General features: G+C 39.3%; 1 protein-coding gene across 2 annotated transcripts in view; it reads right to left on the bottom strand.

The window, feature by feature from the left end:
• LOC124545218 (fatty acid synthase-like) overlaps nt 1-24,564 on the bottom strand; it is a 435,708-nt gene that overhangs the window by 355,484 nt on the left and 55,660 nt on the right. For both annotated transcript variants that reach the window (XM_047124086.1, XM_047124089.1), the window contains exons 5-6: nt 22,134-22,334; nt 2,301-2,539 (exon numbers count right to left, since the gene is read on the bottom strand). In XM_047124086.1, the coding sequence (XP_046980042.1) occupies nt 2,301-2,539; nt 22,134-22,334 (440 nt within the window). The remainder of the gene's footprint in view (nt 1-2,300; nt 2,540-22,133; nt 22,335-24,564) is intronic.

Below are 24,564 nucleotides of genomic sequence, written 5' to 3'. Positions count from 1 at the left end.
TGGTAGTACTGTTGTTTTACATTGATGATGCATGCTTTGCCTATTTGTTGTTATATCTTTGCAATTTTCAAGCTGCTAGGTTAGTTTCATAATCGCTGCCGTGCTGTTAATCATGGCTGCTCCACTGTCTACGTTCAGTGATCCGTTTTTTGTGGTCAGAAGGCGTATCAGAGGCTAAAATTCACTGAAGACCTTCGGTACAGTACAGAAACAGTGTTTTGCCACAACAGAATGTCTATGAATGGATTGGAAAATTCAGAAATGGTCACACAAGTGTTACGCACAATGGAGCCTGATGACCGTTTACCACCACAATTGAACAAACCATTCACCGTTCATGTGAAATGGTTCTCTTAAGACAGATGATTAACTATTGACAGAGTGGCACATCATCTGCAACTTAGTCACAGTTCTGCCTATGAAATCATCTGCAACAGACTTGGGTTTCATAAAGTTTGTGAGAGATGGGTCCCAAAAAAATTCACACTGTTGCATAAACAAACACACTTGGACATCTGCAAAAAACATTTGGATCACTATGGTAATGAAGGGGACAACTTCTTAGACACGATCATTACTGGTGACAAAACATGGATCCATCATTACGAGCTGGAGAGTAAATGGCAGTGTATGCAATGGAAACATCCAAATTTGCCACGCAAGAAAAAGTTCAAGACCCAACCACCCACAGGAAAACTGATGCTTACCGTTTTTTGGGATGCACAAGATCCAATACTGGAACATTATGGGGAAAGGGGCACAACAATAAACAGTGTACATTACAGTGAGATGCTTATTGCCAGGCTAAAGCCTGCAATTTGAGACAAATGCCGAGGATAGCTGTCAAAAGGTGTTGTGCTGTTGCATGAAAATGCCCGTCTGCATACTCCTGCCCACACTGCTGAAATGCTCCAGAGACTCAAATTTGAAGCACTGGATCATCTTCCATATAGTCCCAATCCTGCCCCTTCTGACTGTCACTTGTTTGGTCCACTAACACAGGCATTAAGGGGCCGGCGATTTGACTCAGATGAAGCAGTGAAAGAAGCGATGCGTTCCTGGCTCGCAGCTCAACCAAGAACCTTTTTTTATGAGGGCATCAGAAAGCTTGTACAATGATGGCCCAAGTGCATTGAAACACAAGGAGACTATGCTGAAAAATGATGTTCTTGTAAGTTTCCTATTTGATTACAATAAAATTTTCTAACTATTTTGTGAATAATAATTGACTTAAACTCATATTAACTTGTTACTTCACATAAATGCTCCACAACCATTATAGAAGTGTTCAAAAAAAAGCTCATATTTATTTTACACTACTATTTCTTCATTACAATAGAAGAAATCAGCAGACATAGAGACCCCACTAGAGTGTATTTTGCATTACTGCATGTTATAAGTTTGGGTACAGTCAAAAACAAGAATATAAATACAATACAACAAAACTTGAGACATTGTAAGAAGTCCCCCTGAGTTGTGGGTGTGGTGAATACGGGAACAGCAGTATCTTTAAGTAATTGGTTGTTGGCTATGTTGATGTGCCAGTGTTGCTGACAATTGGATGCAGATAAAGCACCAGGTGCACTGGACTGAAGATGGATCTTTTCAGAACATTTCTAGAAGGGGCAGACTGCAAACAGAACAACTGCAACTGTGCCAGGCAGAAAACTGAACACTATCCAGCAGACAGGTGCTCCAGACTGAAGGGGGACTGCCTAAGGACACTGCTAGCAGCAGCAGACCACAGACAGAACAAATGGAACCAACAATGAATGGGGAAGAGTGAAGGTACATTTGACAAGTAGTCTCAGGTAGGACATGATGAAGATAATGAGTTACATTGTCAATATACCCTGCAAAAATGATGCAAACATCTGGCAGAATACCCAACAGCTCAAGATGTAGATGTAGATTGTTCTCATGTTATGTAATTGCATATTAAATAAAAACAACTGACAGTATGTTATTTTTTTTTTTTTTTTTTTCAAAAATTCACATATTTATTCTGACAACCATAAACAGAGGCTCTCATGCAAATTTTGGCACTGAATCATTGTTTTGGTGCAAAGACAGTTTCTTTCAATTGAATCAAGCTTTTTCAAGAAAACTATTCTAGATAGTTATTCACTTGACAGATTGCTCTGAGAATCCAAAGTTACATGAAGCACAATTATAACAAATCAGAAAGCAACATTTTGTTGCCTCATATATAACATACGTCAATCAGTTTGTCAAATAGTGCTTTAACAGTAAGTATACAGTGCATAAATATTTTATTCACCTTGTTTCTTGGGTGTTACCTTTGTTCCAGTTCCATGAGCTTCAACGTATTTAATACTTTGTTGATCAACACCACACTCCTCGTAGAAGCGGCTTAGGAGTAATTTCTGCATGAGACCTGAAGGATAAGTGATGCCTTCTGTTTTGTATCCATCACAGTTGGTTTGGATGTGTATTAGCTGGCCGTACATACGGCGAGCATCTTTTGCTTTTTGGATTAGAATTGATCCAACAGCTTCAGAACGCACATAACCATTACCTGCAATATATTAATATGTCATTTTCAATAAACAGCAAAAATAGCAAATTAAGTGAGCTGACAAAGTATTATGATTTGACAGTGTTATGGCATAAGAGACCATAAAGAGTTAGGAAAATGTACAAGGTGTACAACTTTGCTTCCGCCGTTTTTTCCACAACATTTGAGGCTTTAATGTATCAAATTGGTTACACATGTATCATTGAAAGTATTTTCCACTGCTGGCCACTAATTTCTCCCATCTTTCAAGCAGTGTATGAATCCCAAGTTGAAAAAACGGTGCATCTTTTGAAGTGATCCATGAATCAATTCAATTTGTGACTTCTTCATGAGATCTGAAGTGTTGGTCAGTCAGGCCATGCGCCATTAATCTACGCAGATGATAGGCAGAGGGAACAATGTCTGGAGAATATGGCGGGTTAGGTAGGAATTCCCATTTTAATGTTTCTAAGTACATTTTGACCACTTTTGCAATGTGGGGCCAAGCATTGTTGTGCTGCAGAATCACTTTGTAGTGCCTCTCGCTGTATTGAGACCATTTGTCTCTTAATACTCTGCTCAAACACATTAATTGCATTCGATAACGAGCACCTGTGATTGTTTCACTTAGTTTTAACACCTTACAGTACACGACGCTGAGCTGGTCCCACCAAATGCAGAGCATGATCTTGGAGCCATGAATATTCAGTTTGGCCGTCAACGTGGAAGCAAGGCCGGAATATCACCACGATTTTTTGTGTTTAGGGTTGTCGTAATGAACCCATTTTTCGTCCCCAGTCACAATTCAATGCAGAAATACCTTCCATTTTTGCCTCTGAAGCAACTGTTCACAAATACACAAATGCCATTCAACGTCTCTTGGTTTCAGCTCACACGGGACCCAAGTTCCTTCTTTCTTAATCTTGCTGATAGCCTTGAGACATTTCGAAATGGCTTGCTGTGTCACTCCCACTAATCATGCCAATTCTTCTTGAGGTTGACGTGAGTCTTCACTCAGCAATGTCTCCAATTCTGCACCTTGACTCGGAGATGAGACACAGCTGCTGTTTTTTCAAATTGATACAAAATGGTAACACCTCCCACAAATGACGAGAATTAGGCTTGTAAACTGACATTTTCAATAAAGAACAACTTTATGATGCAAGCACAAATCGACTAATGTTTGAATGAGGCTATGTTGACCCAGGTCCAATCTAATTGCCTGACATCTGCGATCTGTTTCTTCTGACCACTACTTACCATTGTCACCACTCAACGGAAAACAACGGAAGCAAAGTTGTACACCTTGTACTATTCATACTACAAAAGGGAGTGATTAACAAATGGAAAAAGCAACTTTATAAACATGAGAATATTCCCATTTCTAAAGAAATTTGTCAGTTGACAATATCCTGAGAAAAAAAAGATGTTATTGCAGTCACAGGTGGATAATTTGCAGACATACTACAACACTACCTCTGAAGTTAGCTTCAGTTACAAGAAAAAAATTGAAAAAGTTTCATGGCCTAGAACAAGACTATAAGAAAAGATGAGCAGTACTGACAATAATTAATAAATAATAATAAAAAAATAAAACTAGGGAAAGTCCAGAATGGAATAACAACAATATTGTGAAAAAGATAGATTGCCCCCCTCCCATGAACCAAGGACCTTGCCGCTGGTGGGTAGGCTTGCATGCCTCAGCAATACAGATAGCTGTACGGTAGGTGCAACCACAACAGAGAGGTATCTGTTGAGAGGCCAGACAAACGAGTTGTTCCTGAAGAGGGGCAGCAACCTTTTTAGTAGTTGCAGGGGATGATTAACTGATCTGGCCTCGTAACATTAACCAAAATGGCCTTGCTGTGCTAGTACTGGAAACAGCTGAGAGCAAAGGGAAACTACAGTCATAATTTTTTCCAAGGGCATGCAGCTTTACTGTATGGTTAAATGATGATGGCGTTCTCTTGGGTAAAATATTCTGGAGCTAAAATAGTGCCCCATTCGGATCTCCAGGCAGGGACTACTCAGGAGGATGTCGTTATCAGGAGAAACTAAACTGGGATTCTACAGATCGGAGCGTGGAATGTCAGATCACTTAATAAGGCAGGTGGGTTAGAAAATTTAAAAAGGGAAATGGGTAGATTAAAGTTAGATATAGTGGGAATCAGTGAAGTTTGGTGGGATGAGAAACAAGACTTCTGGTCAGGCGAATACTGGGTTATAAATACTAAATCAAATAGGAGTAACGCAGGAGTAGTCAGGTAGGTTAGAAAATTTAAAAAGGGAAATGGGTAGATTAAAGTTAGATATAGTGGGAATCAGTGAAGTTCGGTGGGAGGAGAAACGAGACTTCTGGTCAGATGAATACTGGGTTACAAGTACAAAATCAAATAGAAGTAATGCAGGAGTAGGTTTAAAAATGAATAAAAAAAATAGGAGTGCAGGTACGCTACTACTAACAGCATAGTGAACGCATTATTGTAGGCAAGATAGACACAAAGCCCATGCCTACCACAGTAGGACAAGTATATATGCCAACTAGTACCACAGTTAATGAAGAGACTGAAGAAATGTATGATGAGATAAAAGAAATTATTCAGATACTGAAGGGAGATGAAAATTTAATAGTCATTGGGGACTGGAATTCGATAATAGGAAAGGAAGAGAAGGAAAAGCAGTAGGTGAATATGGAATGGGGGTAAGGAATGAAAGAGGAAGCCACCTGGTAGAATTTTGCACAGAGCATAACTTAATCATAGCTAACATTTGGTTTGAGAATCAAGAAAGAAGGTTGGAAGAGGCCTGGAGACACTGGAAGGTTTCAGATAGATTATATAAGGTTAAGACAGAGATTTAGAAACAAGGCATTTCCAGTGTCAGATGTGGACTCTAATCACAATCTATTGGTTATGAACTGTAGATTAAAACTTAAAAAACGGCAAAAAAGTGGGAATTTAAGGAGATGAGACCTGGATAAACTGAAAGAACCAGAGGTTGTAGATAGTTTCAGATATAAGATTAGGGACAATTGACAAGAATGGAGGAAAGAAATACAGTAGAAGAAGAATGGGTGGCTTTGAGAGATGAAATAGTGAAGGCAGCAGAGGATCAAGTAGGTAAAAAGATGAGGGCTAGTAGAAGTCCTAGGGTAACAGAAGAAATATAAAATTTAATTGATGAAAGGAGAAAATGTAAAAATGCGGTAAATGAAGCAGGCAAAAGGGAATATAAATGTCTCAAAAATGAGAACAACAGGAAGCCCACAATGGCTAAGCAGGGATGGTTAGAGGACAAATGTGAGGATGTAGAGGCATATATCACTAGGGGTAAGATAGATACCGCCTACAGGAAAATTAAAGAGACCTTTGGAGATAAGAGAACGACTTGTATGAATATCAAGAGCTCAGAAGGAAACCCAGTTCTAAGCAAAGAAGGGAAAGCAGAAAGGTGGAAGGAGTATACAGAGGGTCTATACAAGGGCGATGTACTTTAGGACAATATTATGGAAATGGAAGAGGATGTAGATGCAGATGAAGTGGGAGATACGATACTGTGTGAAGAGTTTTACAGAGCACTGAAAGAACTAAGTCGAAACAAGGTCCCGAGTGTAGACAACATTCCATTAAAACTACTGATAGCCTTGGGAGAGCCAGGCAAACACTACCATCTGGTGAGCAAGATGTGTGAGACAGGCGAAATACCCTCAGACTTCAAGAAGAGTATAGTAATTCCAATCCCAAAGAAAGCAGGTGTTGACAGGTGTGAAAATTACCCAACTATCAATTTAATAAGTCACAGCTGCAAAATACTAACATGAATTCTTTACAGATGAATGGAAAAACTGGTAGAAGCTGACCTTGAGGGCAATCAGTTTGGGTTCCATAGAAATGTTGGAATACGTGAGGCAATACTGACCCTATGACTTATCTTAGATGACAGATTAATGAAAGGCAAACCTACGTTTCTAGCATTTGTAGACTTAGAGAAAGCTTTTGAAAATGTTGACTGGAATACTGTCTTTCAAATTCTGAAGGTGGAAGGGGTAAAGTAAAATACAGGGAGCAAAAGGCTATTTACAATTTGTACAGAAACCAGATTATAAGAGTGCAGGGGCATAAAAGGGAAGCAGTGGTTGGGAAGACAGTGAGACAGAGTTGTAGCCTTTCCCCGATGGCATTCAGTCTATATATTCAGCAAGCAGTAAAGGAAAGAAAATAAAAATTTGGAGTACAAATTAAAATCTATGGATAAGAAATAAGAAGTGATTCTTGAGTTTCTCCCAGCGTATTTGATAATCAAAATATCCACGGGTGTACTGCCGGTCTACAGTGTCCAACGGGCACAATATTTCGGCGATCATACATGTCGCCATCATCAGGTGAACTGACGGACTGAGCTCCTGTGAACGTGCCGGTACGGAGATCCGTAAGCTATGGCTGCTCAGAGGGAACTGGGTTCGGTCGCGGTGGCGGCCGATTTAAATACCCTCCGCCTGTGGCGCACTCCCTCTGCATCTGCGTCCCGCGCCGCGGTCGCGAGATGGAACAGATTGCGACGGCGTCTGAGATGATGTTGGTGTGATGGCTCTGTCCGCTGTGGTCGTCACAACTATATGTTTGCTCGATTTACTCTTGATTAACCCAATCGCTGGTTTCCAAGCCTCATAAACTGTGACTGTGGCTATAATCTTAGCAAGGCTTGGGAACCAGCGATTGGGTTGATCAAGAGTAAATCGAGAAAACATATAGTTGTGACGACCACGGCAGACAGAGCCACCACACTGATGTCATCTCAGACGCCATAGCAATCTGTTCCATCACACGACCGTGGCGCGGGGCGCGGACGGCGGAGGGAGTGCGCCGTGGGCGGAGAATATTTAAATCGGGCGCCGCCGCGACCGAACCCAGTTCCCCCTGAGCAGCCATAGCTTATTGATCTCCGTACCGGCACGTTCACAGGAGCTCAGTCCGTCAGTTCGCCTGATGATGGCGACATGTATGATCGCCGAAATATTGTGCCCGTTGGACACTGTAGACCGGCAGTACACCCATGGATATTTTGATTAAGAAATAAGAACTTTGACGTTTGCCGATGATATTGTAATTCTGTCAGAGACAGCAAAAGACCTGGAAGACCTGTTGAATGGAATGGACAGTGTCTTGAGAGGAGCATATAAGATATCAACAAAAGCAAAATAAGGATAATGGAATGTAGTCAAATTAAATCAGGTGATGCTGAGGGAATTAGGTTAGGAAATGAGACACTTAAAGTAGTAGATGAGTTTTGCTATTTGGGGAGCAAAATAACTGATGATGGTTGAAGTAGAGAGGATATAAATGGCAATGGTAAGGTCTTTTCTGAAAGTATGTGTATGGAGTGTAGCCAAGTATGGAAGTGAAACATGGAGATAAATAGTTAGGACAAGAAGAGAACAGAAGCTTTTAAAATGTGGTGTTACAGAAAAATGCTTAAGATTAGATGGGTAGATCATGTAACTAATGAGGATGTACTGAATAGAATTGGGGAGAAGAGGAATTTGTGACACAACTTGAATAGAAGAAGAGATTTGTTGGTAGGACTGGTTTTGAGGCATCGAGGGATCTCAATTTAGTACTGGAGGGCAGCATGGAGGGTAAAAACTGTAGAGGGAGACCAAGAAATGAATACCCTAAGCAGCTTCAGAAGGATGTAGGTTGCAGTAGGCACTCTAAGATGAAGAAGCTTGCACAAGATAGAGTAGCACGGAGAGCTGCATCAAGCCAGTCTCTGGACTGAAGACCACAACAATAACAACAGATTGCAACTCACCATATGGGGGAGACAATGAGTCACAGACATGCATAATGAAAAGAGTGTTATACATTTTAGATTTCAGCTAAAGGGCCTCCTTATGGAGAAGAAAACACACACACATTCACACAAGCATAACTGGCACACACATGACCACTATCTCCACTGACACAGACAGACAAAAGTAAGTGTCACACACACAACAAGGCAAAGGGCTCAGTATTGCAATGCACTGCATTGTTGCTTAACATGATTGACAGTATAGATAGTGTACTGTAACTATTAAAAACAATTTTGTGTGAGGTAGTGTACTGAGTTGCATTAGGATCTTTTGTACGTAACGTAGCAACAAATCCAAAATAGATGACAAAGACAAGATAGCTAACATAGCAAGTACAGACATAATTAAGATTGCAGATACAAGGAAAGCAATGTCAGTAGATTCAAGTTATGGGCAGTATATTAGAACCGTACATAGTTTTGGTACAAACAGTACTCTTGAGGTTGTGGATCAAAATGTCTTCACAATGTTTCCTAAAACTAGCCAACAGAGAATATGTGTATCAGTCCAGTGAAATAAGATTTTTCTATTATGATGTGATTAATCTTGCCAAGTCAAGCTAATCTTGCTAACAGAATAAAAAAAAAAATGGAGCTGGAATTGCTAAAGATGTTATTAGAATCATTGAAAATCTAAATGTATAAAGAGACAGTTGAAAGAAATGCAGAGTAGCATAACTAAGCAGTTCAAAGAATAGAGGCAAGTTCTTTTTTAACATCGGACACAGCTAGCTTACACACACAGGGATGAGATGCTTGAAAGTCAAAATCGTACTGTTGGTGAACTTAAACAAGACCTTACACATTTCAGAGATGAATAATATTACAAATACACCAAGTTATCTACAGAAATAAGTAAACAAAACAAGAGCTTGTGATCCCCTTAAAATAATAATAATAATAACAATATGAAGCACAATGAAGGAATTTTGTGAATGGGACAGAAATTGATAGACATGATGTACATGTATACACGAACAAATGATTACAATTTCAGAAAAATTGGATGATTTATTCAAGAGAAAGAGCTTCACAAATTGAGCAAGTTATTAACACAATGGTCCACCTCTGTCCCCTATGCATGCACTTATTTGACTTGCCATTGATTAATAGAATTGTTGGACATCCTCGTGAGGAATGTCATGCTAAATTCTGTCCAAATGGCACTTTACATCATGAAAATCCTGAGTAGGTTGGAGGGTCCTGCCCAGAATGCTCTAAAAGGTTCAATTATGGAGAGATCTGGTGATTGTGCTGGCCAAGGTATGGTTTGTCAAGTATCAAGACAAGCAGTAGAAACTTTTGCTATGTGCAAGCAGTCACTACTTTGCTGAAACGTAAGCCCAGGATGACTTGCCATGAAGGACAAAAAAGTGAAGTGTAGAATATCGTTGATGTGTTGCTTTGCAATAAGAACATCACGAATGACAACCAAAGGGCTACTGCTATGAAATGCCGATGATACAAACATTGCAATAAATAGCAAATCAAGTGTAGTCTTAGAAAGATCAGCTAATAAAATATTTGTGGACATTAATCACTGGTTCCTAGCCAATTCCTTGTCACTAAACTTTGAAAAAACACACTACATGCAGTTCAGAACTTGTAAGGGGTGTCCCACGAGTATATGCCTAACATATGATGACAAGCAGATAGAAGAAGTGGACAGTGTTAAATTCTTGGGATTACAGCTTGATAATAAATTCAACCGGGAAAAGCACATCACAGAACTGCTGACGCGTCTTAACCATCCTCTATTTGCAATGCAAATTGTCTCAGACATAGGGGATATAAAACTGAAAAAGCTGGCATACTATGCTTACTTTCATTCCATAATATCATATGAGATTATTTTTTGGGGTAATTCATCAAGCCAAGCTTAAGTTTTCCGGGCGCAAAAACTTGCAGTAAGAGTTATATGTGGTGTGAATTCAAGAACATCCTGCAGAAGCCTGTTTAGGGAACTAGGGATACTAACTACTGCTTCCCAATACATTTGTTCTTTAATGAAATTAGTCATTAAAAATATATCACTTTTTCAAACCAACAGCTCAATTCATGGAATCAATACTAGAAATAAGAATAATCTTCACGAGGACTTAAAGCCACTTAGTCTTGTACAAAAAGGTGTGCATTATTCAGGAACACACATTTTCAATAACTTGCCAGCAGCCATAAAAAGCTTAACAACCAATGAAATTCAGTTTAAGAGAAGCCTACTCCATTGATGAATTTCTCAGTAGAACCATCTGATTTGTGTGTGTATATATATATGTACAATATAACTTCTGCACAATTTCAGTGCAGTAATGTGTTCATTGTAAATAAGTGTGTGTGTGTGTGTGTGTGTGTGTGTGTGTGTGTGTGTGTGTGTGTGTGTAAGTAAGTACAATCTAACTTCTACACCATTTCAGTGCAGTAAAGTGTTCATTGTAAATAAGTATTATAGTAGTTGTATTACACATTTATTACCTTATAGGTAAATTAAAAGAAACTTTTTTTATTTTAAATTCAGTGCATTAGTATTTGTAAAATGATTCTTTCATATAGTGTTCATTAAAAAATGACAATCATTCCACTTGGGACTTGTGGAATGGTACATTAGATTATTTGTTTGAGTTGTAAATATTTGTCATGTATTGTTGTTTTTCTGACATGTTCTACATCCTGGAGGACCTCATCACTATGGATCAATTGGAATGAAAGTAAATCTAATCAAAATCTAATCTAAAATGAAACGGCAGCCCAGCGCACCATTCCTGGCCGCTGGGTCATATGGCAGGTGACAGTTAAGATGCTCTGTTTTGTTGCCCTTCATGGCAAGCAATTCTGGGCAAGATAGTGCTCACCTGTTGGTTGTCTTTGTGCTTGACAAACCCTACCTTGGCCAGAAAGGTTACCAGATCCCTCCGCAGTTGAGACCGGTTTGACCATTATGGACAGAGCCCTCCAACCAGCTTTGGATTTTTACAATTTAATGCACCAATTGGACAGAATATGACATGTTATCCCGCAGGAGGACATCCAACAACTTTATCAATCAATGCCAAACCAAATAACTGTTTGCATAAAGGCCAGAGGTAGACCAACATGTTACTGACTTGCTCAATTTGTGATTTTCTTTCTCTTGAATAAATCATCCAGTTTCTCTGGTATTGTAATCATTTGTTTGTCTGTACATGTGCATCACATCTACCAATTTCTATCCCATTCAGACAATTTTTTCACGGTGTACCTTTTTTATTTTTATTTATTTGTTAATTTTTTTAAAGAGAATTAATATTGTAGAAAGTAACAGAGAGGATTTGAAGGTGCAGAAAATGGCTATCAAACAGGGAAAATTAACAGCACAAGTGACTCAGATTACAGATTATAGATCTGATAACAGGAGGCAGTCATTGAGTGGCCTTGAATGAAAGCTGTGTGGCAGTCCCAGATACGAGACCTGAATGCAACCCAAAGTGACTTGAAGCAAGTCTCTGAAGATAATTGAAATTTTCAGCCTGCCGTGCATGCACAACTGTGATATAAGTTATAATGAGCAAAAACAAGTGCACTTTCTGCAGAGCCTGCAACTGAATAAATTCAGACCTAAAGGATATGTCTGTCCCATTGTAATTATTAGGTATTTTAGAGATATACTACCTGCAACATGAACTGATGCTGAAACCATTTCTTATGTTGTAAATCATCTGAATGGAGATGCATATAACTGGGGAATGCAACAAGATATAGGAAGAATGACTTATGACTTTATGGCACAGTACTGATCAAAATCTATGCACGATTGCATTATAGGTGGCTTGTATTATAAAGTATACTCACAAAGGGGTGAAAGAAAATTAACAGAATTTTGAGGAGAAGTTGGCAAGAACTGCTATTTAGATTAACATTTTGGAGAAAGGGGTATTGTGGAATGGGGCACAAGGCATATACCTTCAGAAACACAAAGACAATTAGACACAGACAAAGACAATACAGCTGACTGCGTGAGACTAATTTTCAGACAAAAACAGAATGAAGAACAAAAGATAACTAAGGACTTTTAGAGATTCATAATAGTGAAGTAATAATAGTAATAGACCAGAATCAAATCAGCATAGAGATGATAACAGGCCAATGTATAGGCACAACCAAATCGTCACCCACAATTTTGAGAGAGAAGTTTCAATGACCAATGAGGTGGAGAGTTTTAGTGTAGGGCTTGGAGAGAAAATGTGAATGAAAACAGATCACATTCGGAGCATGAATGGTTTGATAACACAAGACTTTCTAACCAACAGAGACAAGAGATGAATGATGAGCCAGAAAATGAGCAGTTTTCAGAATAGGACCCATTTTCAAACTTTCTACAAAGGGGTAACATTTTTAAGCAATTATCACAGTAAAAGTTATATAAAGAGAGAGTTAGGGCCAGAGCAGAGACAAGTCACAGTGATAAAGACAGAAGGCTTGAGAGGAAGAATTACTTATGATGAAGAAAGAGCAGTCAGAAAGAAAGCCATATACCTACTATTAAAGTGAAAGTATGTGGAGAAGAAACATGTATTCTCTTGGATTCTGAAAGTCAAGTGACAGCAGTTTCGAAGAAATTATATGACAAACTTTTGAGTAAAGATGCAGGTATTCCTGAATAACCAGTCGGCAGAGCCAAGATTGTAGGAGCGATGGGAGAACAAAGTAAACCTACTAAGCAGCAAATACTGTTGGACACTGAAATTGTAGAGCCAAAATATAGTGTGGACGCATGGAAATTCTACAGCTTTGTGAGATGATAATTATAGGTGTTGACTGGGCGTCAGAATGGGAAGTGAGTTTGAATTTTGCTAATGAACACGTGGAAATAAGTAATGAAACTACTACAGACATCCTCCAATTCAATGGTACAGCAACTACTATGAAAGATGCTAACTTTGCCAGAGTATGTGGTGTAAGGATAGAAGATCTGCATAGTGCTGAAGATGAAGTTTTTGATGAGTCCTACCCAATTCAGAAGGAGTTGTTTTTAATAAATGAAGTTCACAGAATTGAAAGAGTACAGGCTGATGTGAAAGATGAAGTATGCAATACGTTGTTCAGAAATGAAGATCTGTTCTCTATGTTATCAGGTAAGATTAGAGTACGGTCACAAGGATAAAGATTAGACCACACTATCCATGTTATTGTGACCCACACCCAGCAACACAAGAAAAGAAGAAAGCTGTAGAAAAAAACTACAGGAGACATTGTTGGCATGACAAATGGACAATCAAATCAGTTACAGCAATGAAAAGAGTAGCAATAATTGAGTTTATATGTAGTGATTTGAGTGGTGAAATCTCAACACAGTAATTGAAATCTAACATACTGTGCTTAAATGTAAGCAGTGATGCCTAGCCTAAGTGCAAAAGAAATAGCACTATGTGTAGATAGGAGATGATAGAAATGCAAGGTACAACACTTCTGTCTAGAATGAAATTTCCACTCTACAGTGGAGTGTGCACTGATATGACACTTCCTGGCAGATTAAAACTGTGTGCCGGACCGAGACTCGAACTCGGGACCTTTGCCTTTTGCGGGCAAGCGCTCTACGCCGGAGAGCTTCTGTAAAGTTTGAAAGGTAGGAGACAAGGTATCGGCGGAATTAAAGCTGTGAGGACAGGGTGTGAGTCGTGCTTGGGTAGCTCAGTCGGTAGAGTGCTTGCCCACGAAAGGCAAAGGTCCCGAGTTTGAGTCTCAGACCGGCACACAGTTTTAATCTGCCAGGAAGTTTCATTCAGCAAATGGTTCAAATGGCTCTGAGCACTATGGGACTTAACTTCTGAGGTCATCAGTCCCCTAGAACTTAGAACTACTTAAACCTAACTAACCTAAGGACATCACACATATCCATGCCTAAGGCAGGATTCGAACCTGCGACCGTAGTGGTCGCGCAGTTCCAGACTGTAGCGCCTAGAACCGCTTGGAACCATTCAGCATGATGAATAAAAGTTTCTATGAAAGGGTCTCATTTAAAGGAAACTGGTTTAAAGTCACGAAATGTTATACTTAGTCTAGTTATTTCTTGTATATCATGTCCATGTAACATTCACTTAAATTTTATACTTTGATGCCTGTGATTTGCACATGAAACTTTGGATTAAAGAATCTGTTTTTGCTTGAGTATCGGTAGTATTTTACTAGATATACTTGAACCAATAATATGGTTAATGATTCTTACACTTGATTAATATTTTATTTCAGTGACTTAAAGCTATGAGTGAGGGCCTAGCCACAACAGTACAGTCTAGGGGATTTGCATTCTGAGGATTTAAGTTCTGTTATTTTGCAAAAATTTACAATTCTGAAAAATAAAGAAGGGTGAGTGTGTAAGGGTACCGTTATGACACCCTTATTAGTAATAAGCCAAGATTACCAACTTTCATGAAATTCTGTCTTGTAGGCCTTCTAGAAGTTTCTAGAAGGAATGGTTTCATGCCAGCTGGGAGTGCCCTTTTAGGCTGCACATGCTTGGGCAGTGACAGGAGACACAGTTCAGAGTTGAATGAGCCAATGATGAGGGCTGGGTTGTGGCCACACTATCAAAGAAATTAGGACTAGTGGTGGAATATTTGCTGGTTTAAGATTTTGAGGAGTATAGTGAATAGTGGAAGTATTTCTGAAATTGCAGAGGAAGTGCTGTGAATATCTTAGTGAAGTTTCATAAATGGGAGGAGATATTATGGAATACACTCCTGGAAATGGAAAAAAGAACACATTGACACCGGTGTGTCAGACCCACCATACTTGCTCCGGACACTGCGAGAGGGCTGTACAAGCAATGATCACACGCACGGCACAGCGGACACACCAGGAACCGCGGTGTTGGCCGTCGAATGGCGCTAGCTGCGCAGCATTTGTGCACCGCCGCCGTCAGTGTCAGCCAGTTTGCCTTGGCATACGGAGCTCCATCGCAGTCTTTAACACTGGTAGCATGCTGCGACAGCGTGGACGTGAACCATATGTGCAGTTGATGGACTTTGAGCGAGGGCCTATAGTGGGCATGCGGGAGGCCGGGTGGACGTACCGCCGAATTGCTCAACACGTGGGGCGTGAGGTCTCCACAGTACATCGATGTTGTCGCCAGTGGTCGGTGGAAGGTGCACGTGCCTGTCGACCTGGGACCGGACCGCAGCGACGCACGGATGCACGCCAAGACCGTAGGATCCTACGCAGTGCCGTAGGGGACCGCACCGCCACTTCCCAGCAAATTAGGGACACTGTTGCTCCTGGGGTATCGGCGAGGACCATTCGCAACCGTCTCCATGAAGCTGGGCTACGGTCCCGCACACCGTTAGGCCGTCTTCCGCTCACGCCCCAACATCGTGCAGCCCGCCTCCAGTGGTGTCGCGACAAGCGTGAATGGAGGGACGAATGGAGACGTGTCGTCTTCAGCGATGAGAGTCGCTTCTGCCTTGGTGCCAATGATGGTCGTATGCGTGTTTGGCGCCGTGCAGGTGAGCGCCACAATCAGGACTGCATACGACCGAGGCACACAGGGCCAACACCCGGCATCATGGTGTGGGGAGCGATCTCCTACACTGGCCGTACACCACTGGTGATCGTCGAGGGGACACTGAGTAGTGCACGGTACATCCAAACCGTCATCGAACCCATCGTTCTACCATTCCTAGACCGGCAAGGGAACTTGCTGTTCCAACAGGACAATGCACGTCCGCATGTATCCCGTGCCACCCAACGTGCTCTAGAAGGTGTAAGTCAACTACCCTGGCCAGCAAGATCTCCGGATCTGTCCCCCATTGAGCATGTTTGGGACTGGATGAAGCGTCGTCTCACGCGGTCTGCACGTCCAGCACGAACGCTGGTCCAACTGAGGCGCCAGGTGGAAATGGCATGGCAAGACGTTCCACAGGACTACATCCAGCATCTCTACGATCGTCACCATGGGAGAATAGCAGCCTGCATTGCTGCAAAAGGTGGATATACACTGTACTAGTGCCGACATTGTGCATGCTCTGTTGCCTGTGTCTATGTGCCTGTGGTTCTGTCAGTGTGATCATGTGATGTATCTGACCCCAGGAATGTGTCAATAAAGTTTCCCCTTCCTGGGACAATGAATTCACGGTGTTCTTATTTCAATTTCCAGGAGTGTATTATGACAGTGGTCATCACTAATGTCCAAGGAAGCTTCAATATTATCTATGGGACTGTCATCCTTATTGGCTATTATTTAGTGGGCTGAAGAAATTCTATCATCAGCTAGTGAAACAGTTAATTCTTTATCAATGTAACTTCAAAGTTGAAACTTTTGCTGTGGCTAGACGGAATGAATATTATGAGACTGTGTGAGACAGACCCAGTACCATTTACTTATCTTGCTGATTTAACTGTGTTTCAATTGAGATGATTTATTATCATTCCAGTGACATCATTAAATGTAGATCCCTAAAAGCATAGGAAACATCATATAGGTCGGTTCTGGCACATGGCAGAATTCATCAGATGTCTACATATCTGGATCTAATCCTCATCCAAATTTATCATCAGACCACTACCCAAGAGAATAAACTATTAAAAGCTAAATGGGGAGACTGCAAATGGCACAGGCAATACTTGTGAACAAAGCTTATTATGAAATGAACTTTACAACACACATGAATATGGTTATGTTTTATGCAATTGTTTTGGAGTCAACAGTTGCAATACTTTAACGTTATTGCACAACTCCAAGTAATATTAAGCTCCTATGAGCTAAAATCTTTTTTGAAAGTAAGCTCAAGAAGTTTTTGCTCAAAAAAATTTATGATTTCTAGATGAATTCTTTAACTTCATCAGAAAAAACTTTCTGTTTCCCTATTTCAAAGATATTTGCTGCTTTAAAATGACACACTTTTTGTATTCTGTAAGGCATGTAAATGGTTCCTATGTTTTAGAAATCAAAGTTCTGTATTTTGTTTAGTAACTGAAAACCGTATTTTAACCTCTGTATGTGATCATTAATGACAAGAACATAACAATGAACTAGAGTAACAACTTGACTCATTTCACATCCACACATTATCAAGCAATAATAGCGCCGGCCATGGTGGCCAAGCGGTTCTAGGCGCTTCAGTCCATAACCGTGCGACTGCTACAGCTGCAGGTTCGAATCCTGCCTCGGGCATGGATGTGTGTGATGTCCTTAGCTTAGTTAGGTTTAAGTAGTTCTTTCTAGGGGAATGATGACCTCAGATGTTAAGTCCCATAGTGCCCAGAGCCATTTGAACCATTTTGAAGCAAGCAATAATACATCTAGTGAATGTGTATCACAATAAGTAATAGATAAATAAATATAATTTTAACAATGTAGGAAAAGACAGATCACTACTTAATGTAAAGAAGACACATTAAGTTGCAGTTAGGCACAATTGAAAGACACTTAGATAAAGATTTCAGCCACAGCCTTCATCAGCATCTCTTTTGCTAACGAAGACTTTTAATTGTGCCTGTCTGCAACTTAACATGTCTTCTTTATGGTAAGCAGCAATCTGTCTTTCCCTACATTGTTGATTTTCCTGCCTGGAGTTTCCATTGCTTAAATATAATTTTAGTTTCTGTAGAACAATTTTATGATCTACACGTAGGTCTTGGCAGCATCACACAAATTGCCAACAGGAATTTTTGTTGCATAGTTCTAATAGAACTGAGTTTGTGAGATCATACATTTCATTTGCAATAAAGAAGCCAATACAGAAACCAAAATGTTCTGTTGTTAACATCATTCTCAGAAACATGGTTCAGTATTTTGTTGTAAGCTGCTTTCTCAAAAAAATTTTGACCATGAAAAGAAGTGAGATAGGTCTATAATAAGTGGTCAGTTACTTATTTCCACTTACGTATATTGGTGTTTTACTTAAGTCTTTCTGGGAATGTTCCTTGACTACAAAGGTAAGTCAAGTAAGGCATTACCAAGTCAGCATAATATTTTAGTATTTTGTTAGTAATCTAATGATTTTTATAATCTCTCTAACAGATGAGATGGCATAACATTCTGGTGGTGGAATATGCACTGCTTGTTGAAATACAAGTTTATTGTATTTGTATTTGGTGGACATTTATTTTCCCTGCATTTTCAGCTACTGTTAGGAAGAATTCATTGAATTTAGTAGCCAATGACTTGAATCTCATATCCTCTGCCTCACTGCTACTTTCATCTGGGAGTTCAGTATGATTTGTCTTGCTTCATTTGTTTTACATCTAACAATGCTCCAAATTGTCCTTGCCTTGATCTTGGAATTTTAAATTTTTTGTGTACAGTATATTTCTGTTGTTTGATGGCATGCTGAAATGTTTTGCAATATTGTTTGTAATATTTTTAAGTCTTGATTTCAGCTAGTTCTTCTTATTAAATAAAGCATTTGTATAGGTGCTTCACACTTCACTAGTATTCTAAGATGGATCACACAAGTGTTTTGCTAGTAATCTCCTTTGTAGACGGACTGCATTTTCCCAGCACCTTACCAATGAACCAATGTCTGCCGCACTGTTTACTTTCTGCTGAGTCTCTGCAGCGATTCCATCTCATATTTCTGCATATTGCTACACTGATGTATTTGTATGAATTTAGTGGTTTCAAATATGATTCAATGATATTGTTGTCATAGAAAATTATATTTCTGTATTTTGTGAAGTTCAAAATTTTACTTTTTTGAGCATTTAAAGCAAGTTGAAAATCTTAGCATCAGCTTGAAACCTTATCAAGATCTGACTGAATATTTACACAGCTTTTGTTTCAGAAGGTACTTCATTATCTGAGGGTTCAATCAGTAATGCAACACATTTTCTTTTTCAGCCAATCTCGGTAGAAAAAATGTGAAATTTGTAGTGGGCCATCATGGAATATTCCTGCTTCAGCCCCTATAGTTTTATGAAGCTCTGATTGGAGGTGGTGCTATACGTAGCCTTCAAAATAATGTCTGAACAGTGATGTGTTACAAGCAGAGAGCTGCCCTTGAGTTTGTTTTGGCAGAAAACCTGAGCATCGCAGATATTTGTAGGTACTTGCAGAATGTCTACAGAGAACTGGTCTTGAACAAAAACATGGAGAGTTATTGGGTGATGTGTCTGGCAATGTTGGACTGAGCAGACATTCTCATTCTAGGTGATCAACAGATAACAGTCAAACAACTCACTGCTCAACTGGACGTCAGTGTTGGTGGCACTGACACACTTGTCCACCTGTTGGAGTACTCAAAAGTGTGTGTCCGCTGGGTTCCTCGCCACCTAACAGAAGGCCACAGACAGCAACAAAGACCATCTGTGCAGAACTGCTTGTGTGTTAAAGGCTGATCGTGACAATTTTTTTGTTGAACACTGTCACAGGCAATGAAACATGAGTTAACCACTTAAACCAGAAACAAAACTGCAATCCATAAAAAAAAGTTGAAAGTCATGTACTCAGTTGGTACAGTCATGGTGACAGTCTGCTGGAATTCTGAAAGGGCTATAATGTTTGATATCCTCCATCACAATGCTATCCTCAGGAAATTGAAGAAATGTTTTCAGTGTGTTCATCACCACAAAAAAGCAAACGAACTTCTCCATGACAATTCAATCCCTCACATAAGCCTGACACACCCAAAAGGAGCTCAGAAAACTTCATTGGACTGTTCTTCCTCTTCAATCCTACAGCCCAGAACTTGTACCTTTGGATTTTCATCTGTTTTGCCCAATGATGTATGTGCTCTGCTGGAAGCAGTACATGGATGATGGGGAGGTTACTGATGCAGCAAGACATTGGCTCCAACGTTGATCAGTAGAGTGGTACCATGTAATCATACAGGCCCTCCCAGTAAGGTGGTGTAAAGCCATTGCACTGAATAGAGATTATGTTGAAAAACCAGGTTTTGTAACAAAAAGAGTGGTGAATAATATGGTGTACTATGATCCTGAATAAAACAATCTGCTTTCAGAAATAAAAGTGTTGCATTACTTATTGAACACTCTTTGTAGATAACAACATCATATGCAAAAAAGTCTAGGGTTACCATTAATATTGTCTGACAGGTCATTAATATACAGTATGAACAGCATGAGGTGTATCTGAAGTGATCCTAGATTTGTTAATGACTGTCAATCCAATATAAAATGCTCCATCTCCTTCCCATGAAATCTTCAATTCAGTCACAAATTTTGTTTGACATCACATATTATCACGTTTTCATTATCAAATATTTGTATGGCAGGTAGTGACAAGCTTTTTGGACGTCAAGAAATATTGTATCCATTTGAGTGCATTGAACCAAGGCTTTTAGAATGCTATGTGAGAAATGTGTGAGCCGGGTGTTGTGTGATTGCTGTTTCCAGAATCAGTGCTGGTTGTCATGAAGGATTTAGGATCCCTGACAAATGCGCAAATGGAAGATTGGGACATATCAATAGGTATATGATCACCTACTTCCAGCAATGGTTAATGCTGTGGGAACACTACCTCTCTCACAGACTAGACACATGAACTGCACATGGTTTTCTATAATGGACAAATATAAGGCCACCTGCTTTCAGCTGCTCAGTTGCTATTATCTTACTCATCTATACCTATGCATTCTGACCATCATGACTGGTTACTATGTGCATAATGTATTGAATAATGAAACTGCTGTTTCCACCACTGCTAGTCTTGATGAAACTGATTACTAAATGTGTGCTCATCAGGTAAGTAGTGGTTGGGCTTTATTCAATCTAATCAGGTTCTACCTAATACAAATTTCTGTTTTCACCTAGATTAATATACTGCTGAAAACTATAACTGTCTGTTCTATGGACTAATAGACAAATTTATTTTCAGTTAAAGAAGTTAATTGTCTTCACTAAACATTGTTGGCCCTAAGTGAGGGTTATAATATTGGTGATTAGATGGTCACAGCCATTTTCCTAGTTTTGGCACCAACAGCTAAACCAGCATCAAGACTTGATAAAGTAATTAATTAGTTCATTACTGTAGCAGTCTTAGCTGCTACCAACTGTCCTTAAATTACTGGCACTTAACAAGGGTCAAGAAGACTTACAGATATATCAAAAATGCCTTGTGCATCTTCATGTCTTGATTGCCAATTTGTCTGTTTGCCGTCTGCATATCCTTGGTTATATTACTTGGTTCAAAAGTTATCCCTATTGCCTGATGCATCAATATTACTGTTGTCTGACATATTCTCCTTATCATCTGAACATTATTCCAAAAAATGCATATGGTAACAACAAGCTATGCATCTTGGATAATAAATTTCCAGAGGTTGAGACAAAAATTTAAATTCATTTGTGAGCGTGGTAAGTTGTATGTCGAAAGCATAATTAGGAAAAAGGCAGATTGCTACTTACCATAATGAAAACACATCAAGTTGCAGACAGGAACAATTAAAAGACATTTACATTAAGCCACAGTCTTTATCAGTCAAAGAGAGACACACACGTCATTTACACATGCGCACGTGCTCACACACACACAAGCACACCTCAACTCCCACCTGAAGTTTCCATTGTTTGAAAATGTAATTAGTGCTGTAGTGATATGCTTAGCCCTGGATAAGGCGGTGCACATACAAGCTTTAAGACTGTGTGACACCTCCCTGACTGTAAAGCTAGAATATATGAAGAGCTTCTTCCAAAAATCAGTTTGAAATTGAATTAGACAAATACAAAAATTGTGTGGTAGGATATTAAATTGCAGAATTGTTATTCTCAGTCATGACAAATAACTTGTCATTTCCACTGAAATTTGTAAGTTAAGAGCTTTGTTTGTACTTACCTTCATCGTCAAAACTTCTGCAGACGCCATCCATACTAAGAACACCAAGATTTGCAAATTGTGCTGTGCTATAATCATGGAGGCAAAAATTGGCTCCTGACACAAGGGCAGCATCACATTTGCCAGTGCGTATAAATTGATAGGCAGCATCCAGGGCAAACATACTTGAAGAGCATGCTGTATCAGCTATATATGCAGGTCCTGTCAAAATATAGATAGATGATAAGGACATTTGTCTCCTTTCTTAATAACAGTAATAATTATAATGATAATAATAATAATAATAATTGTATTCAACATCAAATGATACAAAGATCGTTCTTCTGAATTCATTAGATCATAACAAGTAAATTACAGTATTATTATTATTATTATTATTATTTCCTTACACAATTACATTTTGCAACATATTGTGGTATGGCCAGACAGGTTTACATAGCAAACTGCTTATAAGAAAGACCTGATTTGAAGGTAGGAACATTTCAGCTTAGCACCTAAGAAATACACTCTCGGGGGGGGGGGGGGGGGGGGAAGAAGAAAGGACCAAGAAGTAATTATCCAAATGGGATGGAAATTGGTAGATGTGATGTATATGTACAGACAAATGATTACAGTTTCACATAAATTGGAAAGAGCTCCACCAACTGAGCAAGTCAATAACGTGCTGGTTGATCTCTATCCCTTGCACAAGCAGTTATTTGACTGGTACTGATCGATTGCATGTTATCCTGAGGGATAGTATAACAAATTCTGTCCAATTGGTGGATTAAATCAACAGAATCTCAAGCTGGTTCCAGGGCCCTGCCTATAATGCTACAATGGCAGAAACTCTCACCATATGCAGGTAAGCATTATCTTGCTGAATTCTAAGCTCAGGATGGCTTGCCGTGAAGGGCAACAAAACTGGGTATATGAATATCATTGAGGTACTGCTGTGCTGTAAGGGTGCAATGGCTGACAATCAAAGGGGACCTGCTATGAAAATAAATGGGCCCCCCAGACCATTACTCCTGGTTGATGGACTGTATGGTGGGCGACAGTCAGGTTGATATCCAACCACCGTCCCAGACATCTCCAGACCCGTTTTCGACCTGGAATCTCATTGACTGGAGAAGAATTATCTTCAGTGATGAACCTCATCTTGAACTGAGAAAATGACCAATGAACCCCAAGCTTTTGTCCCATAGTTCATACTGGAGGTGATAAGTGGTCCACAGTACATGAAGATCTTTGCAGTATTTGCTATGTTTGTGCATACTGCAATATATTTTTAGCCTCTGCTTGCCAGAGAGTGAACACGTATAGCCACTAAAGTGTATCTTATATTGTTATTCCCAGAAATTTTAAACAGTTCTCTTTAACGACAATATCAGCTCCAACGCACAGGTGCAGAGTTAAAATCCATTGGTGCTGTTTTCTTTGTGATGACACTAAGGTGGTACCCATTGAATTCCTGAACTATTTAGTTTACAATACAAACAATGGGAAGTTCAGGATGAATAACAGAAATGTGGAAAGGGTAGATTACTACTCACTATATAGAGGAGACGCTGAATTGCAAACAGGCACCATGGGAATTAACCCTAGTAATATTTAAGATTCTGGAAAAAGTCCCTCTTCCAAAGTAAAAACTCACACACATTCACTTAAGCACAACTCACACATACATAGCCACTGTCTCTGGGGTCCTTAATACAGTAGCACAGTATTTCTAATTGGCCATAATCTGTATGTTTACACACAATAAATGTATCATCAGCATACAGAATTTGCTTAGAATTTGAGGAGCAAAAGGTAGGGGTCATATTTCACATCAGTAATGCAGGACCCGTGTGTGAGACATCTGCAGCTTTAAATTGTACAAATTGCTTTGTCCTAGTTACGTAAGATTTTATTTGATAACGGACAATGCATCTGATTCATATGTTCAATAATTTCTTTAGGAGTATTATTATACTGACACAATCAAATGCCATTTCTTATGTGCAAGATGAGGAATTTACAAATACAAAAGAGGCCATACCATACACTGAGATATTAAATTACTAGATTAGCAACAGAGCAGATGATTTCTAATTTCAAATATAAATGTCTTTAACTTTTTCTGAATCACAAAAGTATAACACTTTGGGGATGAAGACTAAATTCAGTTGTAAATGAATAAGTAATCCATAACTGTCCCTCACATCCTGTGACCTGTCAAAAGCATTTTATTTAGTAAATTATTAGATACCTTATGTAATCCAAAAATCTGTAAAATGAGAGGCACTACACTAAAACTATTAACTATATCATGATTAATTAAGAGATGTGATAAAGTAATATGGCATGAGAAGAGTAATAAATATTTTTAAATGATGGCTTTTGTGCTGAAGAAATTAAACGCAGTGATCTAGCAACAGAAGACAGTATGTACAAAGTAAGATTGGAC

Source organism: Schistocerca americana, chromosome 8 (assembly GCF_021461395.2).
Source record: "Schistocerca americana isolate TAMUIC-IGC-003095 chromosome 8, iqSchAmer2.1, whole genome shotgun sequence".
In the NCBI taxonomy this organism is placed as follows: Eukaryota; Metazoa; Arthropoda; class Insecta; order Orthoptera; family Acrididae; genus Schistocerca; species Schistocerca americana.
This window is presented reverse-complemented; position numbering and strand designations above follow the sequence as displayed.